Source organism: Durio zibethinus, chromosome 1 (genome assembly GCF_047325235.1).
Source record: "Durio zibethinus cultivar Kanyao isolate XHJ-2024 chromosome 1, ASM4732523v1, whole genome shotgun sequence".
Taxonomy (NCBI): domain Eukaryota; kingdom Viridiplantae; phylum Streptophyta; class Magnoliopsida; order Malvales; family Malvaceae; genus Durio; species Durio zibethinus.
Genome location: NC_143162.1, coordinates 36798709 through 36811795, shown reverse-complemented (window position 1 = coordinate 36811795; position 13087 = coordinate 36798709). Strand labels below are relative to the sequence as shown.

The 13087-nt window shown below is 36.7% G+C and overlaps 2 protein-coding genes across 6 annotated transcripts; one reads left to right on the top strand and one right to left on the bottom strand.

Moving 5' to 3' along the window:
* Window positions 1-1125: 1125 nt before the first annotated feature.
* Window positions 1126-6672, bottom strand: LOC111312725 (alkylbase DNA glycosidase-like protein mag2). Of its 2 annotated transcripts, none has more exons than XM_022913260.2 (2): window positions 5318-6668; window positions 1126-1547 (listed from the first exon to the last, which is right to left on the bottom strand). In XM_022913260.2, the coding sequence occupies exons 1-2, from the start codon at window positions 6484-6486 to the stop codon at window positions 1526-1528; spliced, it is 1191 nt and encodes a 396-aa protein (XP_022768995.1). In that variant the 5' UTR covers window positions 6487-6668; the 3' UTR covers window positions 1126-1525. The 2 variants fall into 2 exon arrangements, with proteins under 2 accessions (XP_022768995.1, XP_089624564.1); XM_089768438.1 differs by lacking the exon at window positions 1126-1547 and adding an exon at window positions 1563-1912 and having other exon boundaries at window positions 5318-6672.
* A 472-nt stretch (window positions 6673-7144) lies between these two features.
* Window positions 7145-12932, top strand: LOC111312722 (sugar transporter ERD6-like 6). 4 transcript variants are annotated; one of them, XM_089768431.1, is made up of 20 exons: window positions 7145-7215; window positions 7646-7798; window positions 7905-8228; window positions 8341-8403; window positions 8478-8567; window positions 8652-8711; window positions 8793-8858; window positions 8945-9010; window positions 9114-9189; window positions 9848-9912; window positions 10000-10092; window positions 10281-10361; window positions 10480-10564; window positions 10924-10970; window positions 11073-11135; window positions 11213-11272; window positions 11439-11504; window positions 11592-11651; window positions 12215-12329; window positions 12555-12932. In XM_089768431.1, exons 3-20 carry the CDS (start codon window positions 8034-8036, stop codon window positions 12665-12667), a joined length of 1464 nt encoding a protein of 487 aa, XP_089624557.1. In that variant the 5' UTR covers window positions 7145-7215; window positions 7646-7798; window positions 7905-8033; the 3' UTR covers window positions 12668-12932. The 4 variants fall into 4 exon arrangements, with proteins under 4 accessions (XP_089624557.1, XP_089624558.1, XP_022768989.2 ...); XM_089768432.1 differs by lacking the exon at window positions 7145-7215 and having other exon boundaries at window positions 7537-7798; window positions 7938-8228; XM_022913252.2 differs by lacking the exon at window positions 7145-7215 and having other exon boundaries at window positions 7597-7798.
* Window positions 12933-13087: the final 155 nt, after the last annotated feature.

Sequence of the window (13087 nt, the reverse complement as noted above, 5' to 3'; positions counted from 1 at the left end):
TAACCTTTCATTACCTGTGATTTTAGAGTACTCTTAGATTATGTTATGTTTGTTATCTTATTAGATCTCACAATGATTTTTAATCAAATGAAACAAGAAAATATTTTACAAAAATGTATTGATGAATTTTGAGCTAATTTATTATCTCATAAACTCAAAAAATATATCTATTCATATTCAACAATTTATCAAAATCAAATCACCAAAAAATTATAAAAAACATTTATATTGAAAAAGATATGTGAAATTTACTTGAAAAAAAAATAATTTTAAAAAAAATTATAAAATAATTGTGATCTGCTTAGATTTTTTTATTAAGTTTTTAGTATTAATAAAAAAATGAACATAATAACCTTTTTATAAAAAAAATATTTTTCAACTTTCCTTTCCCTAATTTTTCTTTCAAATTAAGGTATTAAAAAAATTAAGTTTACAAGAAAAATCAAACGTTATTTGATTTTCTCCTTTTTGTTTTCTTTAAATTAAAAATTTATTCAAAACAAAAGAAGATGAATTTTGTTTTCTTTATATTTCTTTACTTTACTTTTTTTTTTTCTTCTCCTCTCAATCCAAACATACTGTAAAAGTGAGGGTAGATCGCCGGCCTGCTTAGTCGAATCCATCTCCGGCCTAAATGAAGACTGGCTTGGACCCAAAGCTTGTCACCTCGGCCATATGACACGATCTTGGGGCTCACTTCTTGCTTAACCATAATTGAGAATAATGCACCATCTACAGTTGGAAAAACATCATCATCCATCTTTGGCCCAATTGAAGAGTGGTTTGGTCCTAAAGGCTAAAGCTGGTCGCCTCGCCCATATAACTTGATATTCGAGCTCACTTCTCACTTAACCACAATTGAAAATAATGCACCAACCACACTTGGAGTAACATCATCAACCCACCATCTGATTACAAGCCATGGGTTTGCTGCAACCTTATCTAACAGTTCAGGATTTCCTAGTCAAATTGACCAAGACACGGATTTCCAAGAGGAAGTGCTTATGGTTGTCCTTGTTACATCAATCTTTGAGTTCCAGCTAATGATTCTTCATCCAGATTTTGTACTTTCCAGTGTCAACACCAGAAACCAATATTCCATTATGGCTATCAATTAAGTCGGGCTTTACCATAGATGGTCATTAATTGATTATCAAAAAGGGGTTCTGACTTCAAACATGTGCATCAGTTGCGAAAATATACAAACATGCAGCCAGAATTTAGACAGTTCAAGGGACGCAAGGACACATCCAGCGGTGAATTGAACTCCTACTAATGTCCTATTCGTTACAGTTGACAGCTATAACTGGTGTCCTTTCACAGAGACTAAAGAACTGGGCATTGTGTTTATTCAATCTCGACGCAGATTTACGAGACCAAAGTTGAAAGACTTTACTCTTAAGGCCTATCACGTTAATGGCTTTCAGAACAACTAATTACACACGAACATTTTCCTTGAAGCCCCTATCCTTCAAGCGATCAATGAATTGTGACAAATGCCAAACAATTCTGTTACCAATGGCAATCATTGCCCCCAAGCACAGGCCCTAATAACAGAACAGACAGAAAAATCATTACAAAAGCATTGTAAAGAAATGTTAAAACCAACAAAGTTCAAACTTCAATTATGTAGAAGGTAAAGAAAAAAGGGAAAAAAAAATTGCACCCGGGGAGCATGAGCATGCATTTTCAGAGACGTAGTGTAAGAAAACATGAGATCATGGATATAATGTCATGGTGATTTTTGTAATATACCATGTAAATCCATAGCATAACTGACTCCACTTGGGATACCAATCTACTAATTTAAAAGTAAGGTGGAGGGCATGAAATAGGTAGATTACCCATATATATGAACTACTTGGCAGAAGAATTTCATGTTATCCCTTTCCCAAAATCAAACGATTAGTCCCTGTTAGAAGGCAAGGGGTAGGAATTTGGCCCAATTCAACATGAGAGAGAGAGAATACTACAAAACAGTAAGCATAAGCTTATCATCATACCGTAAGACATCGATGAATCTAAACTTGGGATATTTTTGGAATTCATGGAAAACCCCAATCCAAGCCGCCACTACAGGGGCACACGCATTTACATTTTCTCCATTGTGTCTTCTGGCAGTAAAGGTTTGAGAATGGTAGGAGTATCAAGTACAAGGAATAAACTATCTCTTTTGATATCTTATGATCAATTACATCCATGCTGAAACTTACTTCCTTGCCTAGAATTCCACATGGAAATTTAACTGAACTTCTATATTTACCTTGTTCAAAATTAAAGAAACAATATAAGAAAATGAAGAAAATTACCTTACACTAAATCTTATTCAGGCTTTTTATATTAAACTGGTGATAGAGATGCACCTTCATAACAATCTAAGGATATAACTAAAAGACAGGTTCTAAAGTGTAGATTATCAATCAGCAGTAAGATCTCTAAACTTAGCATGAAATTTCATCAAGTAGAATAGGAAATCAAATCCTAAAGACTCCAAGATCACCAACATTAGAGAGCCACAGCAATGTACCAATATGGAACTTGCATCGAAGATTCTACTACGATTCCCATCAATATTGCAAATGACCTTCAGGCACATAAAACATACAAGGTTGACAAGCATATAATGATTGACAGGCTCCATTTGTCATTTATCTCCAACATAAACCTTGATTTATACCATTATGTAAACAAGAGGACTACCCATACAGAATCAAGGATAGATACGACATGTGATCCATCATCCATGCCAACTAATACTCATAATGTAAACTTCCCCAATGACTTGATCATGGACAGAGATATATATTATAAAACAATTATTAGTTTGAACACGGTATCTAGAGTATCCACAACAATCCCAAACCTACACCCTAAAAGGTGAAGTAGAGGCTAGGACTATCATACACAGTCCTCTATTCAATGCCTTAGAGGTGATGCAGCTGTCAATGTTCCACTTTTAGGCAAACTAATAACTACTGGTACTTCTGTTTAACTCTATCTGCATTCACAAGAAACTCTTTCAAAGTAGAGGCTAGGTATATCATACACAGCCCAAACATCTATTTATTGCCTTCTTTCAAATGCAAAAACATGACTAAATTATCTTCAAGGTGTTTTCCTGCCAATATGAACGTAAATCTACTCATGCTCTTCCTATTACTATCTCCATATTTGATATCAAGATTTGATAGTTTTATTAATAGAGAAGTACACTGGATCACCATAGCATGTATATTGAAAAGAATATAACATTCTACTGAGTGTTAGAAAAAAAATACCATTAACATCTTTATATTTATTAATTTTCAATAAAAAGATATATCCTTTTTCTTCTGGACGGAAGAATCACCTGTTTATTGTCTTTCTAACTTTCTTTATGAAGTGTTTTACACACTAATATCACATTTCAGAATGCTTTCCAGATGTTGATTCAAATCCTGTCAGTTTCCTGAGTTAGAAGGAGGCCAGTTCCCCTTTTCTCAATTTATTTTCCCCCATATCATGATATCGCATTGCAGGTATGTACAATTCCAAGCAAGTAAATATTTGGTACCTTAACAGGATATTTATATTCTATGGGCTAAATGTTCAATTTACGATTTAACATTTAAGCATTTTCTCAATTAAGGCTACCATCTTTAATTTGACTCAATTAAGAATTAAACGATTTCGAATGTGTTCAGAAAAGGATTACTTAACGGCAATGACTTACAGACACCTTTAAGTCCCTTTAACCGTTAAATTTTTTATTTTTTATCAGTTTTCGTTTAACATGCTAACATTCATCACTATTTTTTTATTAAATTAAAGTACTACTATAAAATCTAAAAATTTTTCAAATCTCTCTTATTTCACCTTTCATTTTCTCTCACTAAACCCAAACACTCTTCCTTCTCTCTAGGCCAAACTAGCAGTAGTTCCTCACAAACCCAGAAACTGGTGACTAGCCACCGCCGTGGCCGCCTCTTTCCATCGCCGACCACCTGTTGCCGGCATTGAAATGAGCCAAATATTCATCCACTAATCCATTTTGGGTGTCTCTTTCATGTTATCTGAGTGGATTTTCTATAAAACACTTGAAATTATTTAGATCCACAAAGAAGACTCGTAGTTTCAACCCCAAAAAACCCACTTTCATAACTTCAAGCAATCCCATTTTTCACTATGGTTTTAACCTCCATCTTTCTTTCCTTTTCAGTTTCAAAGTAGCCCAAACTTCTCTTGCCATTGTCAGCCACCGCTGGCACTGCCACCTCCAGTGGTGTCATTTTTCTTCTCCTTTTCACCACTGAAAAAGCCCCTTAACTGATCCTCCCATTTCACCCTCTTCTTTTTTTCTTGAATTTTTTGACTGTGAACTTTGGTTTGTTGAGAATCCTTCGAATTTTCTAATTTTGTGAAATTTTTTTGCTCTTGAATTTTCTTCAATATGGTTTAATGAAAAACTTTTTGCCCTTGAATCTTTTCACTTTGATTTAATTGAATTTTTTTTCCTCTTGAAAACTTAGTGGTTTAATGAATCAAAATGTTTTTCAATTGCATTTTCTGACTTTGTTGTTTAGTTGAATTTCCTCTTGAATTTGGTTTTGTTTTTGTTGAGAATGAGATAGACCATGGGAGAGGGAGTTGGTTGGATAGCAGCGTGCTGTAAGATAGTATTCTACAATGGAGACAAGCCCAAAGAGAATTGAAAAGCTTGATGCAGAAACAAGAATGGAACATTTTGAAAAGCTTTGGGTAAAAAAATCCTTAAAACCCCGTTTGATTTCATATTAATTTGGATTATTTTTTATTTTGATACAATGATTAAAAATATGATTTTACCCCTTTCAGCTTAACAATGAAATGTTTCACACTATTTCATCACACGTGTAAGTCACTGTCGTTACAAAGTCCTTTTTTGAACACATCCGAAAACGTTTAATCTTTAATTGAATCAAATTAAAGATAGTAGCATTAATTGAGAAAACACTTAAACTTTAGATCCTAAATTGAGCATTTAGCCTATTCTATGACTTCCATAACTTTTTAAGAGCTAAAGACAGCAAAGTAATAAATTTCAAGTCTAACAAATAGCACTTGAAATAAATGTAAGAGATGCCTCTTAGCTACTATCAATCCTACTTCAAAAGCATAACTGATCAAATGAATCTTCTAAAATGCACAAAAAGCAAAAATGGTTAAGCTCTTAAAATAGATAATGTCAATCCAGCTCATAAAAGGCAAAGAAAAAAACAGTTCTTTTTCATGAAATGCAACTAACAAAACCAAAATATTCAATAAAGCAAACATTTTTTTGCTAAGAAAAAGATCATACCCAAGGTTGAGAATGCTATTAATGGGGTCGAGAAGCTGGGGCTGCTGCTGATGTTGTTGCTGCTCCTCTTGCTGCGGCGGTGGAAGACTAAAACCAGCAGCAACCGCGGCAGCACTCGAAGGAGCCCCTTTGGACTCCACAAACCTCCAAAGATACCACGAAGCAACTGACCTGTACGGCCTCCACTTCTCACACAACTGATCCATCTGCGAAGGCCTTGGCAACTCCTCCAAATTGTAAAGCAATTGAACCCCTTTTCGAACCCCGAGATCATTAATCGGCAAAACATCGGGTCTATGAAGCGAGAAAATCATAAACATATGAACCGACCAAGATCCGATCCCATTTACCATAGTAAGCATGCTAAAGAGTGATTTGTCATCCATATTAACAATCGCCGAGTCAGATAATATCCCAGTCTGGTATTTTCTCGCAAGATCATGAAGGTAACTCGCTTTTCGTCCCGAGACACCAATTTGTCGGAGCTGTTGAGGGGTTAAGGAAAGAACAGTTTCAGGAACAACACCGTTTTCGCCTCCGCAGAGAGCGATGAAGCGAGCGTAGATGGAAGTGCCAGCTTTGAAAGCGAGCTGTTGGTAGAGAATGCTTCGAGTAAGAGCGAGGAAAGGGGTGTGGAAAGTGTCGAAAGTTGGAGGTCGATGGAGATCGATTATTGAAGCGAGGAGGGGATCGGCGTTGCGGAGGTGGCGGATGGCGGCTTCGACCTCGCCTTCGCAAGAGAGGGACCGGGCCATTATTCGTGGAGCCACAACCGCTAGGGCTCGATGTTGAGTGAGTTTTGTTTTGGGAGTTTTGGCGACGGTTTTAGGCGGTTCCGTTACGGACGCTGAGGAAGTCGTTGCTTGTTGGGAGGCATTAGGGTCGGATTTCGGGTCAGGGGAAAGTTTCCGGATTTTTCTAGGGCGGAAAGGGATCTTCGAAGGAGGGGACGAGGTCGGGGGAGGAGCATTGGTAAGTTCCGTTGGAGAAGCTACAACGGCGGAAGTGACAGTGCTAACGGTAGAAACAGCGCCGGTGGAGGTATTATTATTCGCGTTTTGAGTTTGGGTTTGAGCTAAGGCTTGGGATTGGGTTGGGGTGGAGGAGGAGTCATTTGGGGGCTGAGATTGAACCTGTGGTTCAGGCGGTGTCAGGGTTTGTTCGCCCATGTGAGATCGATCAAAATCTGAGTTCTAATTTGGAAATCGGTGGTTGACTAGGTTAACGACGGCGGTGTTGATGTTGGCGGCGGCGTGTTATGGGGAGCAGTAATGGAATAAAGACATGAACTAGTGGAGTAATTATGATTTATGAGAAGTCTTTAACACACTCGAAACAGAGAAAAGTGGACTGACTAACTCCTTTTTGTTTTATTTAATTATATAAAAATAAAATTCTTAATATTTTCAACTAAACTGCGTTTTGTTTCTCAACATGTGTTGTCTTCCGAGAAGGAAAAGTTTCATGCTCTTCAATATCCCACGCTCGGTTACAGCGCGTGTAATAAGCCCCACAAAAAATCCATGTGCCTAGCCCAATATAAGCAGGCCGAGGAATTGCCCCAATTCAGAAATGGCCGGTCCAAAAAAGGTACCGGCGATTCGAACTGACGTTTTTATTTTGAGCCGGATCAGCCCACTAGGAAATTATTTAAGGTAAGTGTAAAAGTAATATTTATTATTTCCTACACTTTCAGTTTCTTTCATTATCAACGACGACAGCCTGGTTTCCTTGTCAGTTTCTTCGGTCACGATTTTCACGTGGACACTTCTAAATTTCTGGTGCAACGATTACAAAATCAGACAACCTTACCTCAAACAATGCCAACTCTAAAGTTTCTGTTGATTTGCTTACCAACGACGACTGGTAGTTGGAGTTCCAGTCGACCACTCTTACCGGTAACCAGTTTTTTTACTTTTCACCTCTAAAACTGGTAGTACCTGGGATTCTACGAAAATGTGCTTTTTATTATTATTATTATTTTGTTTGATATGATTACCATTGTTGAATTTATTTATTTGGCACGACAAAGCTGAAAGTGTTAGTTTTATAAATTTAATTTATAGCTACTGATACATCGTCACGAGAATATATAGATCAAAATTTGATTAATTTTTTAATTTTTTAAAATAAAAAATTTGTAATAAGTGAAATAGGAATATTTTAAATTAAATGTTACTTAGATGAAAGGGTCAATAACTGGGGTTTGAATATGATTAAATAGACATTGATAGTACTATTTTCAATAATGGAAACCAACGGCCTTGCTCACGTTTGGTAAACTCTAAAAGTCCAGTTTTTTTTTTTTTTTCTCCTCTTCGATATCAGTCAGGAAGACCCCAAAAGAGGAATAAAACAGGTTTAATTTAGTTGGAGTGGTGTGACCACATCTATGGTAAGTTTGAGCTGGAGCTAACGGTCAGTTTCCATTACAGCAGAGCAGCTGGGTTATGAGACACGATCAACACGTCTGATTCACAGGTTCTGATTCATTTTCTTCTATCTTTTTTTGGCAGATGTATTATTATATATTAAGTATTTTTATTTTTTTTATTAAACTACGTTTTATTACTTCCTTGTTCGGTAGGGTTCCTCCAGCTCATAAAATCTTCTGTGTCAGGATATCCAATCTAAGAGCAAGGCTCCTTGTCTCGTCTCTGGGTTATCAGACTGTTTTCTCATTCAAAGAGAAGTTGGTACAGAGAAAGAGGGACAGATGAGTTTCAGGGATGATTCTGAAGATGGGAGGGATCTACGGAAGCCATTTCTACATACAGGAAGCTGGTATCGGATGGGTTCCAGGATGGGCTCTAGTATGCTGGGCTCATCTCAGGCTATTCGTGATAGCTCTATCTCTGTTGTAGCCTGCGTTTTGATTGTTGCTTTGGGTCCTATCCAATTCGGTTTCACTGTAAGTTAACTTCAGTTGCACTTGCTTTGCTTCTTTTCTGATGTAGCTTTAAGTTTACTATCATTTGAAATAAGAAATGGAAGTCCTAAATTGGGGTTTAATTTGTTTGTAGTCTGGTTACTCTTCTCCTACACAATCTGCAATCATCAAGGATCTTGGACTAACAGTCTCAGAGGTAAAGCTATTCTTTTTTTCCTTTTTGTTTTTGGTTTTGATTAACTCAGCTAAGAAGTCCTATTTTTGGGACAGTTTTCTCTATTTGGCTCTTTATCGAATGTGGGTGCCATGGTTGGAGCAATAGCCAGTGGTCAGATAGCCGAGTATATCGGCCGGAAAGGGGTAATCCAATCACTGATTTAGCTTCGCAGTTTTATTTCTTGTTTTGATTTGGATTGCTAAGTTTAGTTTCTTCTTTCATTGCAGTCTTTAATGATTGCAGCTATTCCTAATATAATTGGATGGCTTGCTATATCTTTTGCAAAAGTGAGTTCTAATGATTATATTATCCAAGCTTCATGTAGCTTGATCATTAACACTCACAACAAAGGTTGCTGCATTTTTCAGGATTCATCTTTTCTTTACATGGGAAGGTTGTTGGAAGGTTTTGGTGTGGGAATAATCTCTTACACGGTAACATGGAACTATGCTTTGGTTATTAAGATCGAATTTTTGTGTAAAGCAAAGCTGAGAGTATTCAATGTGTTTGTCATGTATAGGTGCCTGTGTATATAGCTGAGATATCACCTCAAAACTTAAGGGGAAGCTTGGGTTCAGTGAATCAGGTTGGTTCTGGCACTGTTTATCATGAGTGTGGTTGCTGAATATTTTATGGAAGGCTTTAATCACTTGTCAGACTACTCAAATAAGCAATGTTATACTTTGTAGCTGTCTGTCACACTTGGAATAATGCTGGCCTATCTACTGGGACTTTTTGTTGAGTGGAGGATACTTGCAGTTTTAGGTAATCATATGACAGCATCATTCTCACAATGGCATTATATGTTAAAAACAGTTTATTTTCTTCTTCTTCTTTTCTTTTCAAGATTGGTGTGAACTGTTACCATTGGAAAAATGGATTTCTCATGGGCATCAGTCCTGGTAGACAGCAGCTTAGCAGTGCAGTTCTGGACCCTATTTCAATCTGTCTAGAAATTCAATCCGATTAGACCTGGTTGACAATTGAAATTTAAAGCTTGTGTTTGACTTAGAAAGGTTGCTCATTTGTTTCACTTTTGAGTTCTTAATAAGGTTTCAAATTCAGAGAATGGTCTCATATGGCTTCATTTGAATATTACTTCTCTAGCCACTTCTTTTCTTGTGATGATCCACTTTCTCCTCCACATTGCTGAGTGGTGTGTAAAGTATTTACCAACAAAGTTTATGAGATGTGAACAAGCTAATCATATTAACGTTCCTTTTCAGTGCTAAGGAGGACACTTCACATTCTCAATTAAGTTTTAGATTGCTTTAAGTCACTACTTGAAGCATTTCCTTCCTCGAAGAATGGGGAAAAGTGAAAAACAAAACTTTAGACTTTAAAGTTACCATATGATGGCAATTGGAAAATGTTCAAAATTAACTATTTTTCTGATGAAATTGCTAATTTCATCCTTTGGCAGGAATACTTCCTTGTACAATTTTGATACCTGGTCTATTTTTCATTCCTGAATCTCCTCGATGGCTGGTAAGCTTGAGAAGTAGGTCGTTGACTCAAGCATGCTTGCATAGATAATTATTATTACCTGATTCAAGTGTCCTTTTTTAATTTCAGGCCAAAATGGGTATGACAGAAGATTTTGAAGCTTCTTTGCAAGTTCTCAGGGGTTTTGATGCTGATATTTCTATTGAAGTGAATGAAATCAAGGTACTAATAAGCAGTTGATCCACTTTTCTCCATTTGCCCCTCTTTCAATGTGGTTACCACTTATATGTTTGCAAGTTCCTGTTCAAAACTTCTAATTCTTTTGTAGGTTATTCTGCCCCTCCCCTCCCCTCACTCTCCTCAAATGACTACTTCAGTTATTTATTATCATTATTATTTTAACTTCACAGAGGTCTGTAGCATCAACAACTAGAAGAACTACAATTCGCTTTGCAGAACTCAAACAAAGGAAATATTGGTTTCCATTGATGGTATTTTTAATAGCTCACAAGTTTTATTCTGACATTCCATTAATCTGAACTGTCCTAGGTCTTTATAGCACCAGGGAAAAAAGGAACCTAATTGGTTTCATGGACCAATGTCTTTCAGGTTGGAATTGGACTACTTGTGCTGCAACAGCTTTGTGGCATTAATGGTGTTCTATTCTATTCAAGTACCATTTTTGAAGCTGCTGGTAAGCTCAAGCTTGTTTCCCCTTTTATGGAAACATTTGCCAGACAAGAATTGTTGAAAATTTTTAACACTAGTGTTGGTTATTTCTAGAAGTACGTCAATAGGCTTCCCCCTTTTCACTAATTGTATCCTTCAAAAAGAGTTATGTTACAGAAACTCAGACAACCTAAGATTGCTCTTCTGTCTCTGCTTGTGTTGTAATATTAATAGGCTTTCTTTCACTATATTGTCTCCTCAGTGTGTTGGTGCACAAGCTATCAACATTTTGCTGATGCTTATGTTTATTTTTATATCCTAGTACATACCATAAGATTTAATGTTCAAGTAAAAAGGCTTAACTAGATGTTTAACTTTGATCAGGGGTTAAATCAAGCAATGTGGCTACCTTTGGAGTTGGTGCCATTCAGGTATAGCTTGAAGAAATGCCACAACATTTTCTTTTCATCAAAATTTTCAGTCCACGAGAAGAACTTTTGAAATATTGTGATCATTGGACTATGCATGGTTAGGTCATTGCTACTGCTGTAACCACCTGGCTAGTGGACAAAGCAGGGCGCCGGGTTCTGCTTATAGTAAGTTTACTCTAATTTTATCTTTCGTACTTTGTTGGTAATTATCTAATTCATTTTTTGCCCTTGGCTTATTTCAGGTCTCCTCTTTTGGAATGACTCTGAGCCTCCTAGTCGTTGCAGTATCATTCTTTTTAAAGGTGCGGTGGATTCTGTTGACAATCACCCCCTCCCCCCTAATGCAAAAAATTTTTTTTAAAAGAAAAGAAGTAAACTGAAATCTATGTCTATGATTCAATTATATTGAAGTTTCCATTTCCTTTCCATTTTTACCTAAATTATCACCATTTTTGGTAATTGATCCAGGATGTTGTATCTAGTGACTCGAGCCTTTACAGCATTATGGGCATCTTGTCAGGAGTTGGAGTTGTGGTATGTTACTTTTCCGTTTCTGAGAATGTGTTATTGCTTTGAATCTTTGTTGCTAAAATGCAATTGCCTGACTTGTTCTTCTTTCAGGCCATGGTGGTTGCCTTCTCTCTAGGAATGGGGGCCATTCCTTGGGTTATAATGTCAGAGGTATCAACATGTTACATTATTTGGCATCATCTTTCATCCTGTGAATTGATGGCTATGCTTACTTTTGTAAAATCTGCTGAAATGGGTGTCAGAAGTACCAATAATCTAACTCTGAAAATCTACAAGCTTTTACATATCTGTTAACATCCTTATTTTTTCAAAGTTGAACCCAAACCAACTATTTATCAGAAAAATTTTGGTTTCTGATGTTTTCACTCAATGTCTAGTGATATGGAAAGTGAGCTGAAGCAGATTTTTGACAAGTCCTCGTTACTGTTCAACAGTGGTTACTTATCTATGGTCGAACTCCAAAACGATAGTCATTGTTAAACTGCAGACTGCAGTCCAGAACTTACTAAAAATGACCTTAGCAAAATAGCTTGGTGATGTTGCATGTTTGCTGGTTATTAAATTACTGTGGATGCATTTCAATCGTTTTTACTACTTGAATTTGCTCTTCTGTTGAAAATCTTCTTCACGAGTGCTGAGTAAAGTAGATAATGATAACCATGATCTCCCTTTTAAAGTTGCATCTCGTAATTTTTCCACATTTTACTTTGCAGATTCTTCCTGTAAATATCAAGGGTCTTGCTGGAAGCATAGCAACACTTTCCAACTGGTTCTTTGCTTGGGTGGTCACAATGACTGCCAACCTTCTTTTGGACTGGAGCAGTGGAGGTACGTCTCTCTCTCACACACGCACATATTGACTCACACACCCGCACCCACATCCACATTGACACCGGACAAGGTTGATAGTAAAAGCAAAAACCAGATTATCAAAATTAGGCAGTGTTTAGAAGATTGTGGAATCTCAAATAACTGACATGGACATCCTAATAGGAGCAACACTATTATTGTTTTGGCTTCCTAATGAACTCAACCTCCCTTCATCCTCAACAGGAACCTTTACAATTTACATGCTTGTGAGTGCTTTCACAATCGTGTTTGTGACTCTTTGGGTACCCGAGACAAAGGGGAGAACTCTGGAAGAAATCCAATGGTCTTTCAGATGAGTTTTCTTCTCCTCGTTTCATTTTTGCTTAGAAGAAGTAAGTTCCTGCAATGCAATTTCAATTTTGTAATACTCTCACAGATCTCTAGTTGTAAAATTTTTGCCTGAAACCATCTTCCTTCGGCATAGAAAAGGCATATTCTACGGTCATCATCTTTTGTTCCTGGCTTGTATTTCTACGAGGCTCAAATCTCATCCTCAAACAAATATCTGCTTTGTGTACTTATTTGAGTGATTAATTCATTTATTTTCTTTCTATGGGTAAATTGCTTTTGCTTTCATTTCGACACTTAAGTAGAACAGACTAAACTGTTAGAACAGAAGGCAAGGCAGTCAACATCAAGGTTCGAAACTTCGTCTTTAAACAACTACAAATGATCATATTTCAGTGTCAAGAAACGTTATCATTGTTAAGTTTTCA

What these genes read in the sequence shown, in the direction of transcription:
- LOC111312725 (XM_022913260.2), bottom strand. Translation starts at nt 6,486, where the DNA reads ATGGGCGAACAAACCCTGACACCGCCTGAACCACAGGTTCAATCTCAG. An exon ending in AATAGCATTCTCAACCTTGG is followed by an intron (nt 1,548 to 5,317) that starts GTATGATCTTTT and finishes TTCTGTTATTAG; the next exon opens with GGCCTGTGCTTGGGGGCAAT.
- LOC111312722 (XM_089768431.1), top strand. Translation starts at nt 8,034, where the DNA reads ATGAGTTTCAGGGATGATTCTGAAGATGGGAGGGATCTACGGAAGCCA. An exon ending in GAGGATACTTGCAGTTTTAG is followed by an intron (nt 9,190 to 9,847) that starts GTAATCATATGA and finishes ATCCTTTGGCAG; the next exon opens with GAATACTTCCTTGTACAATT. An exon ending in CTTGGGTTATAATGTCAGAG is followed by an intron (nt 11,652 to 12,214) that starts GTATCAACATGT and finishes TTTACTTTGCAG; the next exon opens with ATTCTTCCTGTAAATATCAA.